The sequence below is a fragment of the Mastigoproctus giganteus genome, chromosome 9, assembly GCF_048544385.1.
Source record: "Mastigoproctus giganteus isolate SK-2022 chromosome 9, ASM4854438v1, whole genome shotgun sequence".
Classification (NCBI taxonomy): Eukaryota; Metazoa; Arthropoda; class Arachnida; order Uropygi; family Thelyphonidae; genus Mastigoproctus; species Mastigoproctus giganteus.
Window position 1 is genome coordinate 72,873,731 of NC_143583.1, and position 21,613 is coordinate 72,895,343.

Sequence of the window (21,613 nt, forward strand, 5' to 3'; positions counted from 1 at the left end):
CTAGACAATAAACTTAATTTTTCCAATCATATGGCCTACTTTAGAATGGCCTGTCTAAAGAAATTGAACATCTTAAGAGCTGTCTCCGTTAACTTCTGGAGTGCTGATACTCACTATCACATCTCTATAGAACTTTAATTTGGTCCCACTTAGATTATGGATCACCTGTGTATGACTCTGCAAGGAACAGTTCCTTGTTGTAGCTAAATACAATTCAGCATAGTGCCCTAAGGATAGCCATGGGAACCTTCAGAACATCTCCAGTCCACAGCCTATATATTGAGGCAAATGAATCCCCCATTGCACCTCAAGCAAAAACCTTACTTTGTAATTATGCTGCAAAAATTAAAAGTATTCCATCTCACCCCAACTGGGAATACCTGTTTGATCCTCAAAATGTAATGTTATACCATAATAAACCTAATGAAAACTGCCCTGCGGGTCTTCGATTGCAAAAGATCACGAGCAGTTGGAACATTAACTTTCAGCATACCCTTGATGACTGTGCTTCTCCTGAACTTCCCTGGATTCAATTTTCACTTCATTGTGATACTTTCTTTCTAAGATGGGGAAAATGCTACCTGCAAAAGTATCTCTTAAATTACCTCTTAAAAAAGTATCTCTTAAATTATCTCTTAAAAAAGTATCTCTTAAATTAGTATAAAATGCTTGGTAGTTTCTATGACTACTTCCTCGGTTGCTTCCTATTTCAAATTTGCAGTTGTCATGATTTTCAAGTTTATTTGTTACCTTTTTATTTTTTGACAGCAATACAGTATTTTTCTCAATAATCTCAATGGATAAAAACATGATCAAAAATATTTAATTATGAAGCGGCTCTTATCCAGTCTGTAAGTTAAAAAAAAAAAAAAAACTGTTCTTTTCAGCCTTTTGTTTATTTGTTTTCTACAGAATTGGAAGGTTGTGTATACCAGGACTTTGTAGGAATTAGATAGTATAATACATATCATCGCATTTAAGAATCTATTAGATAGTGTAGCATTGATAATTAATTAATTAAAAAAATGTGCATCTTGTGAAATATTTGCAGAACTTTCTGGAACAGGACATGATCTTGCCAAGGAGGATGCCTTTGTGTGTGCTGGGTGCAGAGTGTGTCAAGAAATTAGGTGCCAACTCAGCATTCTGATGGGTGCTTATGAGAGTTTGAAAAGTCGAGTAGATGCCCTTGAAGATATTAAAATGGGGGACCCATCAAGCTCTCAGCTGCCCAACTCAACGGCAGAGCTCACTCTTGTTCATCACGCAACGCAGTGACAATCTCCAAGGCAGAATGCGCTGGTCCCACAGGAGTTAGTTATTGTTGCAACTCTATTGTCAGGGAGCCAGGTAATATACTGTGTAAAAAGGATAGATGGAATAGGACCAGGGTATGTCTGACAGGGGAAAAAGTTAATGATATTGTAGAGCAGACATCATATTTTAAGAGTGCAAAAGGTGATATTGTTGTACAGTTAGCAAAACTGTACAACAATTAATGACTACTCTACTCTTAATGACTAAAGACATTAAGAGTAGAAGGTCTACAAACTTACTTAACAAGTACAGGTCAGTGTTGAAAAAAAAGTTTTGTTAGGTTTAAATTTGAAAGCTTTGTCATATGAGAGCTTTGTCAATTAATTTGACCCTGGAGAGATTGTGCAAGGTTCATGGAGTAGAATTTTTCTCAGAGTGGTCTATGCTTATTAACAGGAGAGACTGCTTCTACAGGGAAGGGATACACTTAAATAGAAGGGGTGCAAGAATATTTGCTGATGCTATCGAGGCAGTGTTAGATGAGTCTGAAAACTGCTAGCTTGGGGGAAGTCACAGACTAAAAGATTAGTAGCAGTAGTCACAGGCAGAGGTAAAAGTGATTCTTGCACTGCTTCTATTAAGAATGGAGGGTGGGATGCTGGGAGTTTTCAGGGAATGGGGGGTCATCACAGAACAAATAAATACATGGGTCGTGTTAGGGTAACTAAGGGTAAGAATAGGTGCATGTACACCAATGCTAGGTGTATAGTAAATAAATTTGACGAACTTGAGGTGCTGGTCAAGACATCAAAGGCGGATGTTGTTGGGATATCAGAAATGCGGCATCACAGAGATATAAGCAGTGCAGAATTGGAATTTTGGAAATACAGTGTGTAAGGAAGGACAGGCAGAATAGAAAGGGAGGAGAGGTTCTGTGTTAGTCACGAAACATAAAATCTAAAGAAGTGCATCTGGTTGACATAGATGGTTAGTGCAATGTCGAGTCAGTTTGGTGTGACATAAACACTGGGAAAGCAAAAATGAGAGTAGGAGTCTGTTATAGGCTTAATGACTCAGATAAGTACAACGAACAACTGTGCAGAGAAATAGAATGGGCCAGTAAATCAGATTGTCTAATTAATGTTGGATTTTAGCTTCCCAGATATTGAATGGAATTTGTGGTTTGGTCACTCGCACACTAGCAAGAATTTGGTGCATTTACTGGATGATTGTTTTCTACAGCAACACATTAGAGAGGCAACCAGAGAGAGAGTAATACTCTTGATCTGATTATTAGCGGTGATTATTTGTGCATTAAGAATTTGCAGATAAAGGAACCACTAGGTGGTAGTGATCACAGTGTACTGATGTGGGATTTACTTAAAGACATAACTACCATCAGGGGCACCAACTGATGATGTCCAACAGCAAATTCTAAATGGGAAGCATAGAAGGAAGAAATCGTGGAAGCTACTAGGCTTTTCATACTGTTCAAGGTTGAGGCCTAAATGGATGTCAGATGAACCAATGAGACTCATGGCAGAGAAGAAAAATGCATGAGATGCATATAAATTATCAGGCAACACAGAAGCCTATGATAGATATAGGCTATTCTGTAATCAAGTCACAAAGAAATTAGTGCTATTGAGGAAGATATTATCAGAATATCAGCAATTCATTGAAAAGCAAAGTTTTTTTTTTTGCCTTTTTTTTTTTTATTTTTCAACTGCACATTTATTCAAGGCACCTTTTTTTTTACTGTGACAATAATAAAAGGAACTGTCTTTTTACTAGTTTTTCCTCTATATCTTGCAATCACTTCAGTGCTGAGGGTAAAAAAGTTAGTGAATAAGTGAACAAAAATCACATTCTGATTATCAACCTTTTCTACAAATTATTATATTTTTATACTCTTTAAAATAAAAAAAAATTATTTCTTTTTATTATTGATTATTATTATAAAGAAACTTCTTATTATAAAGAAACGAATGAACATGAATGAAAAAGTACTATTTTGTTCAAAATAATACTGTTTCACTGCTTTCAAAAAAGTTTGTTGATTGAAGAATTTCATAAATATTTTAAAAAAAGCACATATACTGTGTATGCATGAAAGATGTTTTATATGAAAACATCTTTGACAAAAATCAGAACCATTTTAAAATTGGACTGAAGTCATGAATGATATAACGTTTTATGCTCATGCCTGCTATTTACTCTACCGAATCAACTTTAGTGACTGAGTTAGCTTCATTTAGGAAGTGACATATTTGCTTCATTTCCATTTCACATTTTCGCCAATGGACCGAACTCTGACTGTCAGACTGAAATTTAGTAGTTGCTGCCAAAGATGTTTTCACATCGAGAATCAACGTTAGAGACTGCATTAGTATAATTTAGGAACTGATGTAATTTGTATAATTTCAGCATTGCATTTTTGTGACAAATTGTTTTTACTTCAGTCTGAAATTTAGTAGGTGCTGCCAAAGATGTTTTCACCTCAAAAATTTGAATTATTTACGATTATTTTACTGATCCATGGTCAATAATATAGAAAATCCATTAGTCTATGATATATTTTTGGCTGAGAACCACTGGTCTAGGCTGTATCTATCATCCAACCTGTGACCTGAACAAGGAGAAACTTTTTTGCCTTTCCTTTTGTTTTTTACAGACTTGGTGGGTTCTATATTTACTAGGACTCAGTAGGAATTGTCAGACTGCACCAGTCAGTATTATATTTTGCAATATATATATATATATATATATATATATATATATCCTAGTATGTGAAAGTGAAATATAAATATTATAATAAATATAAATTGTAAAATTAAATTATTTTGTTTTATTTTGTTTTATTCCCATAACCAATTAATGCCATCTAAGACGATTAAACATTACATCGGTCTGTATATATAGGTAAATGAATTAGGTGGTAGTATAATAATATAATATAAATAATATATTGGCTTGTCAGTTAAACCAATAACCAAGATAGGTACCTAACGTGACCAGGAAAAAATACATGCTATGCATTAAGCAATATATTACAAAATATATAAAAATCGATACATTAAAAAGTTAATTATGGCAATAGGTTACATTGAAGAGGACTTTTTCTAGGGCTAACCCTTTCAATGTAACTACCGTAATTAATCTAGTTAATTACGGTAGTTACATTGAAAGGGTTAGCCCTAGAAAAAGTCCTCTTCAATGTAACCTATTGCCATAATTAACTTTTTAATGTATCGATTTTTATATATTTTGTAATATATTGCTTAATGCATAGCATGTATTTTTTCCTGGTCACGTTAGGTACCTATCTTGGTTATTGGTTTAACTGACAAGCCAATATATTATTTATATTATATTATTATACTACCACCTAATTCATTTACCTATATATATATATATATATATATATATATATAAGTAGGTGAATAAATAAAGGCAAGAGAATAGATAAGAGTAGTATAAATAAGAAAAGCAATATAGGTAAAAATAGTTGAGGGTAAAGGTAAGAGAGATTACAGAAATATGTTAAAAAAAAAAACTTTCAGAAGAAAGAGAGAAAAAGAAAAATGAAGAAAAAATTAGAAAAAGAAATAGGAGAAAAATCATTTTACATATAAAGAAATAAGCCAATAATATATTATTATTAGCCATATGGTACAAGGAAGCCTGAGGCTTATGCTGTACCAGCCAAAAAAAAAAAAATCATGAGTTACCCCCTGTGTGTGTGTGTGTGTGTGTGTGTGTGTGTGTGTGTGTGTGTGTGTGTGTGTGTGTGTGTGTGTGTGAGAGAGAGAGAGAGAGAGAGAGAGAGAGAGAGAGAGAGAGAGAAGTAGAAGGCATCACCAAGAAAGAGAAGAATGATGATATCCAGCTCAGGACCCTGGGTTTGCCAAGCCCATACTCACCACATGTGAGCCCCCGGGGTGAAATATATATGTATATAAGCTAATAATATATATTAAGTATATAAAAGATTATATTTTGTTGTGACATATTGTTGTATATCATGCGATTCTGGTGTCGTTCTCAAGTGTCAATCACCAGAATCTCCCGAAAAGACAACAGTACACTGTCCTCTGTTGGAGGATATAAAGACAGCGGGCATGTAATTTAAGGTTGACACAATACAGAGGAACCGAAAAAAGAAAAGGAAAGAATGAAAAACAAGGCTAAAGATATTAGAAACAATAATACTACAAATAGAAATACTAAAAACTAAAAAACTATAAACTAAAAACTAAAAAACTATAAACTAAAAACAAAGGCTATTGTTGTGTGTAGACAAAGACTATTATTATTAGTAGACAAAGGCCATTGTTGCGAGTGGACAAAGGGTATGGAAAGTAGACAAAGGATATAGAAAATTTGACTAAGGTAAAGAAATCCTGCACGAGAAGCACGCAAAAGTTCGATGAAATTTGCCAGTAAAAGTACTTTGCTGTAAGAGCATTTGTATTGTTGCTCGCTCTGTAAACAGATGGTGGGTGTTATCGGTCTGGAGTAGAAGTTGAATCCCACGGGAGCTTGAAACCTGCCCGAAGTGGAGGGGGGGATAACCTGACCTTTTTTCTTTAGAATCACGAACAGAGTCATATTGGAAGTTCTGGCATCGTAAAAAATGTTCATAACGTAGTTTCACCGGTAAACTTTTTCGAAGTTTGCCGTGCTTCTCATGTGGGCTTCTTTGCCTTTTTTTTTTTCTTAATAAACAATTTATCCACTAGTCCACCAGTGATTCTAAAGAAAAAAGATCAGATTAACCCTTCCACTTCAGAAGGGTTTCAATCTCCCACGGGATTCAATTTCTACTCCTGACCGATAACCCACCATCTGTTTACCAAGCAAGCAACAATACAAATGCCGTTACGGCAAAGTACTTTTACCAGTAAATTTCATCGAACTTTTAGCATTAGCATTAGCATTAGTAGAGGCATATGATGCAAGAAAGCAAGCTTATTCAGCATCAGCCAAAAAAAAAAAAACCCCACTCCCATTTCACTCATCTGTTCGTTCGAAATACCTGTCCAGTTGAGCTTTAAATTTGTTTAGGCTATCAACTTCTACGACAAGTGATGGAAGTCGGTTCCACCAACCAACCACCCGCTGGCCAAAGGCAAATTTCCGCACATCTATCCGACATCCGTCCTTCCTCAATTTGAATTTATGCCCTCTGAGGTGATTATTCTACATTGCATGCATCTCGTGCAGATTTCTTTACCTTCGCCAAAAATTCTTCTGTATCCTTTGTCTACTTTTCATACCTTTGTCCATTCTTAACATTGGCCTTTGTCTACTAATAATAATAGCCTTAGTTTTTAGTTTTTAGTATTTCTATTTGTAGTATTATTGTTTCTAATATCTTTGTTTTAGCTTTAGCCTTGTTTTTCATTCTTTCCTTTTCTTTTTTTTGGTTCCTCTGTTGTGACAACCTTAAATTACATGCCGGCTGTCTTTATATCCTCCTATATAACCTAGCCAATTTTTACTTTACATTTTTGTAAATTTTTTATTTTAATACTTTTTTACTATTTTTGATATGTTCCAATTTTGCCATGGCATGTACTTTATGATAGAAACAGAGAACACTGTATTATTGTCTTTTTGAGTGATTCTGGTGATTGACACTTGAGAATGACACCAGGATCATGTGATATATGACAATATAATCTTTTATATATTTAATATATATTATTGGCTTATTTCTTTATATGTAAAATAATTTTTCTCCTATTTTTTTTCCTTATTTTTTATTCATGTTCCTTTTTCTGTCTTCTTTCTTCTGCCAATTTTTTTTTTTTACATACTTCTGTAATCTCTCTTTCCTTTACTCTCAACTATTCTTACCTATATATATATATATATATATATAATTTTCTAAAATTAATAAATTTGTTTAAGTCCAGAATGCATGCAGAAAGCTATGTTTTGTATTCATAATTTCTAACTTACATGTCATGTTATGGTTCAAGCATTCATCAGCACCATGGACTTCTTATTACATCTATATTTAGATTTATTAATAGATCTAGATTTAAAGTTCGTATTAGACATACTGAAAACAGAAAATAATAGTTCCAAACCCCAGCAGATTGTGAGAAAACACCAGTGAATCTGATAACATGGTATTATGGTTGAAGACAGGATTAGAAAAAAAGATTGTTGCCATACAACCTTGAGGTAAATAATAAAAGTTTTACACTAGTATAGTGTTTCCCAAGTAGTGTGTCACAAGATTAGGAAAACTCAATCAGGTTAAATGCTGTCATGCTTTAGGTGAGTCACATGAATAGCATCGTTTAACTCCAATTGGCTCCTTGTGGTTCAAGTAACAAAATGATTCGGAACCACTGCATTAGAAAAGGTAGCTTTCGATTGGAAGGAAACTCCAATTCTAGAATGTAAGACCCCAAAAATTCTTGGGTTCAAATATACTTTAAGGAAAAATAACAACCTGCAGTGACTAGTAGTATTAAATGACAGCCCCTATTACAATATGAGGCTCTTGGAACTGCCTTGCATGAGATGAATCAATTCTAAGAGCACTATCATTAATGTTATTTTATTTATGGAATAATTTTCTTTACCCATTCACTTCATTGTCTATCTTTGTTATGCATCTTTCTCTCTCTCTGATAGAAGCAGAACAATGAGAATTAATGGATCTAGAATTTCTAATTGTATGTTAATTAATGTGTAATTGCTTGACTGATGAATTAACAGATAGTTTTCTGTAAACTCCATCAGGTATATTAAATCCATAATTTTTCACATAAACATCTTTATAGTTGATTTTGCGTTCAGAAAGAAGATTGATATGAAATTTAAAACCACGTTATTCATCCATCTAACTAAATTACTGCTATGTTAATTTCATATTTCTATATATTATTACACAGGAATAGCCATCTTTGGGAAATTTGAAGAATCTGAAATACTTGCAGCTGTTGTTACTAAATTAAATTATTAAATTGGTACACTCTTGTAAGTTATTATTTTTATTTTATTTTTTTTTCAAGGTTGAACACATAACATATTACTCATTTATAAGAAAAAAATATATACCCATAATTTAAAAGTAGTACTAATACATATTTTCTTTCTTTTACATTTCAGAATGTAGTTGGGAAAATCAGATATATGCAAATGGTGTAAATTTTGTCCATCCTAACAATCCTTGCATCAAATGTTCCTGCAGAGATGGAAATGTTTCATGCTCATCAGTCAGTTGTCCTTCATTACCATTCTGTGATCAGCACAGCATAATAACGCTCCCTGATCAGTGTTGTCCAAAGTGTGGTATGTGTGGAAGCCATAGCCATGGTTCACGATGGCGAGATGGGCCATGTAACATTTGTACTTGTAAGGTAATATTTAATTTTTAGTCTGAATTAAAATTACTATGGTTTTTTTTCTTCTTACATTTGATGAAATTTTATTTGTGTGCAGATCTTGTTAATTTTATAATTAATACTAATTTTGGGTAAAAAATTTGTTTATAAATTTTTCACACAATGGAAAAAAAGCTATAGAGGGGACAGATAAAATTTAGAAGCTATGGCCAATTTACTTGTCTTGGAATACTTTGTTGAAAAATTTCCGTGTGCTGTTAGCAAGATGTACTAGGGGCCGCTATCTCATTGAAACAATGATTGTACCAAGTATCCCTAATTATAACATATGAGGAAACCGTTCCTGTAAGTGCTGAGGTATGTTTTTGGTTGATAGAATCCTCAAAGAAATGCACACTGAACTAGTGTATGGCAGACATTGTATCCCACATCATAATGTGTGGTGGATTGTATTTCATTTCCACAAAAAGAGCTTGGGCTCCTCTTGGACTCCCCAGCAATAAACATACTTTTATCATTTTTGCCCTATGGTAAATTGCACACTTGTCAGAGAGCATAATTATTTGAAGCGCAGTAATTGTTGGAAAAACATTCAGGAAACTTTCACACGCTTCATATTGTTTCTATATGTCTGCATCACTTAAATCATTAACAAATGAATGGTTTTATGCCAAATTTTCACCCTTTGTAATATGGAGACTCTGAGTTCTTCTTTCTGCACATTTGTGAAATAAGAAGGGGTTAACTTATGCATGGGTAATGCATAAGTTAACCTTCATCCTCTTAGGCATTTAGCCAAGAAATATCTTTTAGATTTCTGAAATAACATTTTCAGTGAATGAACCATTGCACAGATGCAGTTACACCCAGTGGTGCATTATATCTTCATGGGGCCCAAGGCAAAATGGAATTTGGGGCCTCATCTAAAGAAAAAACTAATAAAGAATATTTTATTGTGACAACAAAACAAAATTTATGTGACATAAGAAAATATTTAACCCAGAAGAATAATTCAGAAATAATACATACACTTAATCTAATAAGCATTTTTTTACACTACTTTATTTGGACTTTTCATGCTTTTAGGGCTGAGAAATTGTATATCAGTTCATTATAATCAATCCTGTTTGTAATATCATTCTCAATACAAATTATTGCCAAATTACTTAAATTTTTCTTGTCCAAGTGAATTTATAATATAATTCTTGACTCTTTTAAGCACAGAGAATGATTGTTCTGCTGATGCATTTGAAACAGGAATTGACAAAAATATTTTTAAAATTATGGCCACATTAGGAAATATTGATATTAGTCCTCCTTGAATTGCTTTGTACATCAAAGAAGGTGCCTCCATAGCTAGGTGAGCAGGAGCAGCAGTGTGTAGCACACGCTTCTTGATTAAACCGGGGTTCGAACCCGTTACCACAAAATACGGTGGGTGCGGAAAGGTCAGGGAATGACCACTGCATATCCCCGGAGCAATATGGCCTTAGTTGCTAATGCTCCTAAAAACCAAATAACAACAACATCAAAGAAGGTAAATTGAAATTTTCATTTTTTTGCAAAATGTATAAAATGCATTAATTCTTCTTTAAAAACATTGTCATCAATATCATCTGAGTAAGTATTTATTAAATTGATGCTGTTTCCGTTAAATTTAAATTTGTAACTATAGCAAAATAATTTAAAATATTTTGATATGCCTCAACATGTCTGTTGATTTCTACTAACAATTTATCACAAATAACATTTAAACAATTTACAACAAATGATTGTGTGCCTGTCCTGTCAGTTGCACACCACCCTGATCTCTTTTTTCATCAAGTTGTAATTTTCTCTGCCGATTACTAACTTTATCAGATTTATAATCTTTATTGCTAGTTAATGTCTAAACTTCGGCTTCTATAGCCTTAAAAAATTCATTGTTACCTCAAATGTCTGATACAATTTTCCTTGATGATTTTAATGTTCACAACTCCAGCTGGCTTCCGTTTTCTAGTCACACTGACCCAGCAGGTCGAGATGCTGAGGCTTTTGCAATTAGTAATGACCTAGCACAGATTGTTCATTTACCTACAAGAATACCAGGCAATCCTAATCATACAACCAATACGCTTGATCTTTTTCTCACAAATAACCCTTCTAAGTACATGGTCGAAGTGAGAGGTTCTTTAGGCACTTCAGATCACAACTTGGTGATTGTCTCTTCTCCAATGGAACCTTTATCTCGTGGCTATTCCCAACCTCGTGTTGTTTGGCATTACAAGAATGCAAAATGGGATGACCTGCGAGACTTCTTTTCTTCTTTTCCTTGGTCGGATTACTGTTTCAAAACTTCTGATGTCAACGATTGCTCAGATTGTGTCAGTGAAATTATTCTTGCAGGAATGGAATCCTTTATCCGACACTCCAATTTAAAATCTCGTCCTTTATCTAAACCTTGGTTTTCCAATAAATGTGCTAAGGCTGTTCAAGAGAAGAATGTTTCATATCCTAATTGGCTTGTTTCTAATTCTTCAGTTTCATTTTCTGCCTACACCAAAGTTCACAACAATTGTAAAGCAGTTATTAATCAGTCCAAACTAGAGTTTGAACAGGCTAAGAGTAGAAAATATGCTTCTTGCCCTAATGGTAGCTGAGCATTTTGGTCTCTTGCCAAAGCAACTTTTGCCCACCTCTGTCCAAACCAGATAGTTCTGTTGTCACTTCAGCCAGGGATAATGCTGACCTGCTAGCATCCCATTTTTTTTCCAGCTCATGTATTAATGATCTTGGTAAAACACCTCCCACCATTCCCAACACACTCCATTCAATGCCTCCTGTGGTCTTCTGTCAAAAGGATATCAGAAGGATTTTGATGAATCTTGATGCTAAGCTAAGAAAAAGAACAGGTGCATGTATACTTGTGTGTACACCAATGCTAGGAGTTTAGTAAATAAATTTGATGAATTTGAGGTATTGCTCAAAACATCAAAGGCAGATATTGTGGGGATTTCAGAGACGTGGTGTCACACAGATATAAGGAATGCAGAACTGGAATTTGGGGAGTACAATGTCTACAGAAAGGATAGACAGGATAGGAAGGGAGGAGGGGTTATGCTATTAGTTAAAAAACACATAAAATCCAAGGAAGTGAAGCCAGTCGAAATCGCTGGACAGTGCAGTGTCGAGTCAGTTTGGTGTGACATAAGCATTGGGAGATCAAAATTGAGAGTAGGAGTGTGCTATAGGCTTAATGACTCTGATGAGTATAATAAGAAACTGTTCGGATAAATAGAGTGGGGTAGTAAATCAGAGAGTCTTATAATGGGGGATTTTAATTTCCCAGATATTGACTGGAATTTGGGGGCTGGTCACTCACACAGTAGCAAGGCTTTTGTGGATTTATTGGATGATTGTTTTCTACATCAGCATGTTCGGGAGGCAACTAGAGGAAGTAATACTCTTGATTTGATTATCAGTAGTGATTCTTCATGCATTAAGAATCTACAGATAAATGAACCACTTGGTGGCAGTGACCACAGTGTGCTGAAGTGGGAGTTACTCAAAGAGGTAACTACCATTAGGGGTAAAGGGAAGGGGTATTGCTTTCGTAAAGGCGACTACAATGGACTGAGACAGTATTTAAATTCTATACAGTGGGATCAACTGATGATATTGCCAACAGCAAATTCAAAATGGGAAGCATTCAAAGAACTTATCTTGGAAGCTACTAGGCTTTACATACCAACTAAGAAATATTGTTCAAGGTTTAGGCCAAAATGGATGTCAGATGAACTAATGAGGCATATGGCAGAGAAGAAAAATGCATGGGATACTTACAAATTAACACATGACACAAAGGCCTATGATAGATACAAGTTGATATGCAACCAAGTTACAAAGGAGGTTAGGCAGGCAAAGGCAGATTACGAGAGATCCTTGGCAAGGGATGCAAGGAAAAACAGCAAAGAGTTCTTTACTTATGTAAACTCTAGAAGGAAGGGGATGAATCAGATTGGTCCACTTGAGATCGATGGGTCAACTGTTGATGACCCTGCTCAGGTAGCTAACAAACTAAATGAATATTTTGCATCAACATTCACACATGAGGAGTTATTCAGCGAGGGGAATGCCAGAGGTGTATTCAACTCTAGCAGTAAGCTAGAGAATCTTGTAATAACTGAGAGCAAAGTGGAGGAGAAATTGTTGAAGATAAACACAAGAAAGGCACCTGGGGTGGATGGGATCTATCCAGTTATATTAAAGGAGGCAGCAAAGGAAGTAAGCAAACCCTTAGCCATAATTATGAGAGCTTCCTTGGACTCAGGGGAGGTACCCATGGACTGGAGATGTGCAAATGTGACCCCAATTCACAAAGGGGGATCAACGGCTGACACTAGTAATTATAGACCTGTGAGTTTAACTTCTGTTCCTGGAAAATTAATGGAGGCACTGGTTAAAGAAGCACTGCAGGATCATCTAGACGACTTCAGTTATAGCTAGGACACAGCATGGTTTTGTTAAGGGTAAGTCTTGCCTGACCAATTTGATTGGATACTATGATGCAGTCACAAAAGAACTGGATGCAGGGAATAACTTTGATATTATATACTTGGATCTTAGAAAGGCTTTTGATACTGTTGCACATGGAAGACTGCTGCACAAATTGGAGCAGTGTGGCATTGGAGGCAAATTGCTGCTATGGATAAAGGGGTGGTTGAGGGGGAGAAGACAGAGAGTGGTAATCAATGGACACTGCTCATCGTGGACTAATGTTATTAGTGGAGTCCCTCAGGGTTCAGTATTGGGTCCTTTATTGTTTTCTGTATTTATAAATGATATTGATGATGGTATATCAGGCTTAATGTCCAAGTTTGCAGACGATACGAAGGTTGGCAGGGTTGTCAAGGATACTACTGACACTATGCTGCTGCAACAGGATTTGGAAAGGTTGAGCAGATGGGCTTCGAGGTGGCAAATGAAGTTTAACATTGACAAATGTAAAGTACTACATATGGGAAACAGCAACCCCAGAGCAACGTATCAACTCTGTGGTACTACACTGACAGTGGTAGAGAATGGAAGGGACCTGGAGGTGGTTGTGCAGGCAGATATGAAGTTCTCTGAGCAGTGCAGACGGGCTGCAAGAGTAGCTCATGGTGTATTGTCAATGATATATAGGAATTTTTCTAGCAGGGATAAGGAGGTGATTATTCCCTTGTATAAGGCAATGGTCAGGCCACACCTAGAGTACTGTATACAGGCCTGGAGGCCTCATTTCAAGAAGGATGTAGAGCTGCTGGATCGAGTACAGAGAAGGGCAACTAGATTGGTGAATGGGACAAAGGGGTGCTCTTACGAAGAAAGGCTTAAGTTTTGCAAATTACAGTGTCTGGAAACTAGGCACCAGCGAGGTGATCTGATAGAGGTGTACAAAGCCTTGAATGGTTTGAGCATGCTCAATGCTGATGGGATTCTTCCTCTTGCTCAGAATAATCACCTGAGAGGGCATAAATTCAAATTGAGGAAAGACAGATGTAGGATAGATGTGCGGAAATTTGCCTTTAGCCAGCGGGTGGTTGGTAGGTGGAACAGACTTCCATCCCTTGTCGTGGAAGTTGATAGCCTAAATAAGTTTAAGGCTCAGCTGGACAGGTATTTCGAACGAACAGAGGGGTGAAGTGGAAGTGGTTATTTTTATTTATTTATGTTACTGTTTTTTTTTTGGCTGATGCTGCATAAGCTTGCTTTCTTGCATCAAATGCCTCTACTAATGCTAAATGCTAAAATGCTAAAGCTCCAGGTCCTGATGGTATTTCTCCACTTGTTCTCAAAACCTGTGCTCCTGAACTTACTCCTATTCTTTGCTGCCTTTTTTCACTTTCTTATTCCAAAGGTGTTTTTTCTTCTGCTTGGAAATTTGCTCATATCCAACCAGTTCCTGAAAAGGGTGACAAATCCCTCCCATCCAATAATCGTCCCATTGCAATTAATTCTACTCTTTCTAAAGTAATGGAGAAATCAATTAACCGCCAACTCTTAAACTACCTAGAAACCATCAGTCTGATCAACGATCACCAGTATGGATTCCATCAGTGTCGATCCACTGGTTATATAATCTGGCTTATGTTGCCCATTTATGGACTAATTCAATGGAAAGGTTCAGTGAAACACAAGTAGTTGCTCTTGACATCTCAAAGGCTTTTGATCGTGTTTGGCAAAAAGGTCTTCTAAACAAGCTTCCATCTTATGGTTTGCCAACTGTTTTTAGTAATTGGTTATCCAGTTTTCTCTCTGATCGCTCACTGAAGGTGATGGTAGATGGCTCTCTGTCCTCTAACTTCTCCACTAATGCTGGTGTCCCCCAAAGTCCAGTTCTTTCCCCCACTCTTTTCCTCTTGTATATTAATGACCTTCTTCCATTGACTGGAAATCCTATTCATAGTTTTGCCGATGATAGCACATTGCATTCCACTTTCCAGTTTGAGAAACCTTGTCCTGCTCAATCAGCTTCAACTTCTCGAAAATCTGCTACCAATTCCTTAAATGCCGATCTTCAGGTAATTCTCCAGTGGGGCAAAGACATCTTAGTTGATTTCAACCCTTCTAAAACTCAGTCTTGTCTTATATCTCGCAAAAAGGATTCTTCTGCTCCTATGCTTATCTTTAGTAACACTCCGATTTCTAGGCAAAATTATATATCTCTTTTGGGGATTACCCTGACTTCTAATCTCTCTTGGCACAAGCACATTACAAATATTGCTTCCTCTTCATCTAAAAAACTTGGTTTTCTCTTTCACTCTCGGCGTTACTTTTCTTCCGAACAGCTGCTCACTCTGTATAAATCGCAAATCCGCCCTGCCATGGAATATTGTTCCCACATCTGCGGTGGTGCCCCCAAAACCTCTCTCAGGCTTCTTGATTCCATTCAGAAGAGGGCAGTTAGGTTAATTAATGATTCATCTGTAACAGAGTCTCTTCTCCACTCACTTTCTCATAGACGTACTGTTTCTGCTGCATGCCTCTTCTACAGATACTTCCATGGGCACTGTTCTTCTGAATTGGCTTCTATAATTCCCGCTCTCTCTTTCAAAACAGTCCGAACACGTGCCGCCACCAGCCAACATCCATTTACTGTCCAACTTCAAACCCACAAAACCAACTTTTCATCTTCCTCATTTATTCATTCAACTGCCGTTTTCTGGAACAACCTTCCTTAAACGTATTTCCTGAAAATTACAATCTACAGAAGTTCAAGTCCAATGTCAACAAATATCTTCTTTCGTCTTCTCAGCCTCCAACCCAAGCACGGTACTAAGTACTATAGGTTCTAATACCTCTCGTGTTTGGGGTTCACATAAAAAAAAAAAAAAAAACATACAGGGTCCAGTCACATTATTATGACCACCTACCTAGTATCTAGAATATACCATATTTCCCCATGTATAAGACACACCTTTTTTTGTAAAATTTGGGGTCTAAAAACTGGGTGTGTCTTATACAGTGGTTGTAGATTTTTTTTACTTGCATTTCGCGCTTGTTGTCTTTGCGCTCATTGTTTCGCGCTTGTTGTCTTTGCACTCATTGTTTCGCACTTGTTACCGGTATATTAGGTTTTGCCACGTTCTGCCCAGAAATGGCTCAGAAAATATTTTCGTACAGTTCTGAATTCAAGTTAAAAGCGATCCAGTTTGAAAAAGTGAATTGAAATCGTGCTGCTGAACGTAAGTTTGGTCCTCCTCCAACTGAGAAAACAATCCGAGACTGGCTATGGGAAGAAGAAGAAGAAACTCTACTGAAAACGCCACAGCAGAAGAAGGCCATGACAGGCAAGTCAGCAAAATGGCCTGATTTAGAGAGGGTATTGAAGATATGGATTGAGGAGCAAAGGGCAATTGGAATTCCTGTGTCCAGAAAGATGGTTCAGCATGAGGCAAGAAGAATTGCTGATGAAAAAGAAGTTACTGATTTCAAAGGAGGACACAATTGGTGCTTCAGGTTCAAGAAACGGAATGGACTAAGCAGCGTACATGCACCAGACTTGCCCAAAAGATGCCTGAAAGCTATGAGCAGAAGATCCTTGAATTTCATCGTTTTGTCATTCAATGTCTGAAGACACATCAATTTGAGTTGGGGCAGGTTGCAAATATGGACGAAGTCCCCCTTCAAGTTGATGTCCCAAGTAACAGAACTGTTGATAAGAAGGGGGATGAAAACTATAACTGTGAAGACAAGTGGACATGAAAAGAGCCATTATACAGTTGTTCTAGCTTGTTGTGCCGACGGAACCAAGCTGCCTCCTATGCTGATTTTCAAACGAAAAACAATGCCAAAAGAAGACGTTCTTCGAGGAGTAATTGTCCATGTTCATGACAAGGGTTGGATGGATCAGAATAGGATGAAGGTCTGTTTGAGAAAGTTTGGAGTAGGAGACCAGGTGGGCTCTTACGCAAACCTGCCCTATTGGTGCTTGATCAATTCAGGGCACACATAACAAAAAATACAAAGAAGATTGCTGCAGAGCAAAAAACAAAACTTGTGTCATACCTGGAGGCTTAACATTCCAGCTCCAACCACTTGATGTCAGCATTAACAAACCCTTCAAAGCTGCCATGAGAGACGAATGGAACCAATGGATGTAGTCTTCTGGGGACAATTTGACACCAGCAGGAAGAGTGAAGAAACCAACTATAGGAGAAGTTTGTACCTGGGTGAAAAGATCCTGGGATAATATCAAGATTGAGATCGTTGTCAAGTCATTTAAGAAGTGTGGCATTTCAAATGCCATAGATGGAACTGAGGATGAGGCAATATATGAAGACAGTGATTCGTCATCAGACACAGATGAGGACAAGCTAATGGATGAGGAGTTATATGAATTTTATGATGAATAAAACTTGAGTTCAATAGCTTTATGTTATACATTTTTTTTCAAATTTCAGGCCCCAAAATTAAGGTGCGTCTTATACATGGGAAAATACGGTATGCCTTTCGCAGCATGCACCGCAGCCAGCTGCCGTGGGAGGGACTCAATAAGTCCACGGAAGGTTGCTACGGGTATCTGTAACCATGCAGACTGCAGTGCGCCCTGGAGTTCCTGTAGGTTCCTTGGTGGAGGATCCAATCATCTGACGTGTCAATCGAGGTGGTCCCATAGATTTTCAATTGGGTTAAGATCCGGGGAAATTCAGTGGCCAAGGGAGTAGCTTGAAGTCTTCGTTGTGCTCCTCAAGCCACTCACTGACAATTTTGGTGACATGGCATGGTGCATTGCCTTGCTGATAGATACCATTGCCCCCAGGAACATGGGGGCAATGTATGGGTATACCTGATCGGCAAAAATCGATAGGTAACCATTTGCATTCAGGGTGCCCTCCAGAGGCATCAGTGGACCCAAGCCATGCCATGAAAACATTTCCCAGACCATAACACCACCCCCACCAGCCTGCCTTCTGCCATCAGTCGTGTCTGGGTGTCTGTTCTCTGAGGTTTCACGTCTAATATGGCACCGTCCATCCACTCGGTGGAGCATAAACTGTGACTCATCAGAGAAAGCAACCCATTGCCACTCAGTCGAGGTCCAGTGTCAGTATTGCTGTGCAAACTGACGGCGTTGTTTGTGATGAATGGCTGTCAGCAATGGGTGCTGTCACCAAATGGAGAGCTGTCACCACTCTGGAGACCAATGCGAAACAGGGTTCGCTGCACTGTCATGTTGGAGACCTTTCTGGTGGCCCCACGGTTCATTTGGATAGCCAGTTGAGCAACAGTAGCGTGCCGATCAGTCCTGACTAACTATTTCAGCCGACCTTCACCTCTGGGATCAGTCGCGCTCCACAATTGGCATGTTGGGTCGTTAAAACTGTCCAGTCTTGATACACTTTCACTACTTGATACACTTTCATCCAGTCTTGATACACTTTCACTACTGCAGCATGTGAGCATTTCACAAAGTCTGCTGTTTCGGAAATGCTGGCACCCCTGGCCCGATAGCAATGGTCATGCCTTTTTCCAGCTCTGATAGGTCACATGCTTTCCTCATGACGGAGGCTGTTACTGTGTTCACCGATGCCGAACATCAAACCTTATATGCTTGTGGTGTGTGAACTTGACACATGCGCTGTATGATTCGCTAAGCATGCATGATATCTGCATTGGGGGTGGTCATAATATTGTGACTGGACTCTGTATAATGACAGTGATTTTAAAAGGTTTGCAGCATGTCATAAATCTGAATCTTTATCTTTAAGATTTTTATTTGTGGGATTTAATTTATGTAGAATTGAATGCCATATGAAAAGAAAAAGAGTTGTTTCAAAATCTTCAAAGAAATCATACAGCTATTTTGATTCTAATTTTGTTAAGGGTTTTTCATTTGAATCATTAGAGAATGTAAATAAAACTTCTTTTATGCCAAAAAAAATTCATCTTAACAGCTAGAATTGCATCTACCCTTGCAGACCATCTGATATCACTAATTATTTTTAATGTTTTATTTCTTTCTGAGTTTGCCTTTAAAAGATCCCATCTCTTTGTTGATGAATCAAAAAATACAAATCAATTTTGAATAATCTAAAAGATATTTCTTAAATGCCTCAGAGTATGAAGGAGTTTAATTATGCATGGGTAATGCACACACATCATTTCTACTACCAAGGTAGTTTTAATGCATCATTTTAATTAATTACCCATGCATAATTAAACTCCTTCATACTCTTAGGCATTTTTTTTTTTTTTTATGAAAACCCCAAACACAAGAGGTATTAGAACCTATAGTACTTAATACCGTGCTTGGGTTGGAGGTTGAGAAGACGAAAGAAGATATTTGTTGACATTGGACTTGAATTTCTGCAGACTGTAATTTACAGGAAATACATACGAAGGAAGTTTGTTCCAGAAAATGGCAGTTGAATGAATAAACGAGGAAGATGAAAAGTTGATTTTGTGAGTTTGAAGTTGGACAACAAATGGATGTTGACTGGTGGCGGCACGTGTTTGAACTGTTTTGAAAGAGAGAGTGGGAATTATAGAAGTCAGTTCAGAAGAACCGTGCCCATGGAAGTATCTGTAGAAGAGGCATGCAGCAGAAACAGAACATCTATGAGACAGCGAGTGGAGAGACTCTGTTACAGATGAATCATTAATTAACCTAACTGCCCTCTTCTGAATGGAATCAAGAAGCCTGAGAGAGGTTTTGGGGGGACCACCCTAGATGTGGGAACAATATTCCATTGCAGGGCAGATTTGCGATTTATACAGAGTGAGCAGCTGTTTGGAAAAAAAGTAATGCCGAGAGCGAAAGAGAAAACCAAGTTTTTTAGATGCAGAAAGAGCAATAATTGTAATGTGCTTGTGCCAAGAGAGATTAGAAGTCAGAGTAATCCCCAAAAGAGATATTTCATTTTGCCTAGAAATTGGAGTGTCACTAAAGATAAGCATAGGAGCAAAAGAATCCTTTTTGCGAGATATAAGACAAGACTGAGTTTTAGAAGGATTGAAATCAACTAAGTTGTCTTTGCCCCACTGGAGAATTACCTGGACATCGGCATTTAAGAAATCGGTAGCAGACTTTCGAGAAGTTGAAGCTGATTGAGCAGGACAAGGTTTCTCAAAATGGAAAGTGGAATGCAATGTGCTATCATCGGCAAAACTATGGATAGGATTTCCAGTCAATGGAAGAAGGTCATTATTATACAAGAGGAAAAGAGTGGGGGAAAGAACTGGACTTTGGGGGACACCAGAATTAGTGGAGAAGTTAGAAGACAGAGAGCTATCTACCATCACCCTCAGTGAGCGATCAGAGAGAAAACTGCATAACCAATTGCAAAAAACAGTTAGCAAACCATAAGATGGAAGCTTGTATAGGAGACCTTTATGCCAAACCCGATTGAAAGCTTTTGAGACATCAAGAGCAACTGCTTGTGTTTCCCCAAACTTTTCCATTGAATTTGTCCATAAATGGGTAACATAAGCCAGAATATCACCAGTGGATTGACACTTGCCGGGATCCATACTGGCAATCATTGATCAGACAGAAGGTTTCTAGGTAGTTTAAGAGTTGGCAGTTAATTTATTTCTCCATTACTTTAGGAAGAGTAGAAGTAATTGCAATGGGACAATAATTTGATGGGAGGGATTTGTCACCCTTTTTAGGAACTGGCTGGATATGAGCAAATTTCCAAGCAGAAGGAAAAACACCTTTGGAATAACAAAGTGAAAAAAGGTGGCAAAGAACAGGAGTAAGTTCAGGAGCACAGGTTTTGAGAACATGTGGAGAAATACCATCCGGACCTGGAGCTTTCTTAGCATCAAGATTCGTCAAAATCCTTCTGAAGTCCTTTTGATGGAAGACAATAGGAGGCATTGAATGGAGCTTTTTGGGAATGGTGTGAGATGTTTTATCAAGATCATTAATACATGAGTTGGAAGAAAAATGGGATGCTAGCAGGTCAGCTTTATCTTTGGCTGAAGTGACAACAGAACCATCTGATTTTGACAGAGGTGGGAGCAGAGATGGGCAAAAGTTGCGCTCATTAGCTTTAGCAAGAGACCAGAATGCTCAGCAACGATTAGGGCAAGAAGCAAGTTTTCTACTCTTAGCCTGTTCAAAATCTAGTTTGGACTGATTAATAACTGCTTTACAATTGTTGTTTTTGTGTAGGCAGAAAATGAATCTGAAGATTTGGAAACAAGCCAATTACGATATGCATGTTTTTATCTTGAACAGCCTTAGCACATTTATTGGAAAACCAAGGTTTAGATAAAGGATGAGATTTCAAAGTGGAGTGTCGATTAAAGGATTCCATTCCTACAAGAATAATTTCACTGACATGATCTGAGCAAACTTTGACATCAGAAGTTTTGAAACAGTAATTCGACCAAGGAAAAGAAGAACAGAAATCTTGCAGGTCATCCCATTTTGCATTCTTGTAATGCCAAACAATGCGAGGTTGGAAATAGCCATCAGATAAAGGCTAATTGGAGAAGAGACAATCACCAAGTTGTGA

At 37.3% G+C, this 21,613-nt stretch overlaps 1 protein-coding gene across 4 annotated transcripts in view; it reads left to right on the top strand.

Annotated features, from left to right (window-relative positions):
- LOC150080448 (kielin/chordin-like protein) overlaps positions 1-21,613 on the top strand; it is a 1,054,752-nt gene that overhangs the window by 476,992 nt on the left and 556,147 nt on the right. For all 4 annotated transcript variants that reach the window (XR_016547392.1, XM_090381408.1, XM_090381409.1 and 1 more), the window contains one exon: positions 8,389-8,639. Coding sequence is in view for 3 of the 4 variants with exons in the window: in XM_090381408.1 (XP_090237534.1) it covers positions 8,389-8,639 (251 nt within the window). In the remaining variant the exon portion in view is untranslated. The remainder of the gene's footprint in view (positions 1-8,388; positions 8,640-21,613) is intronic.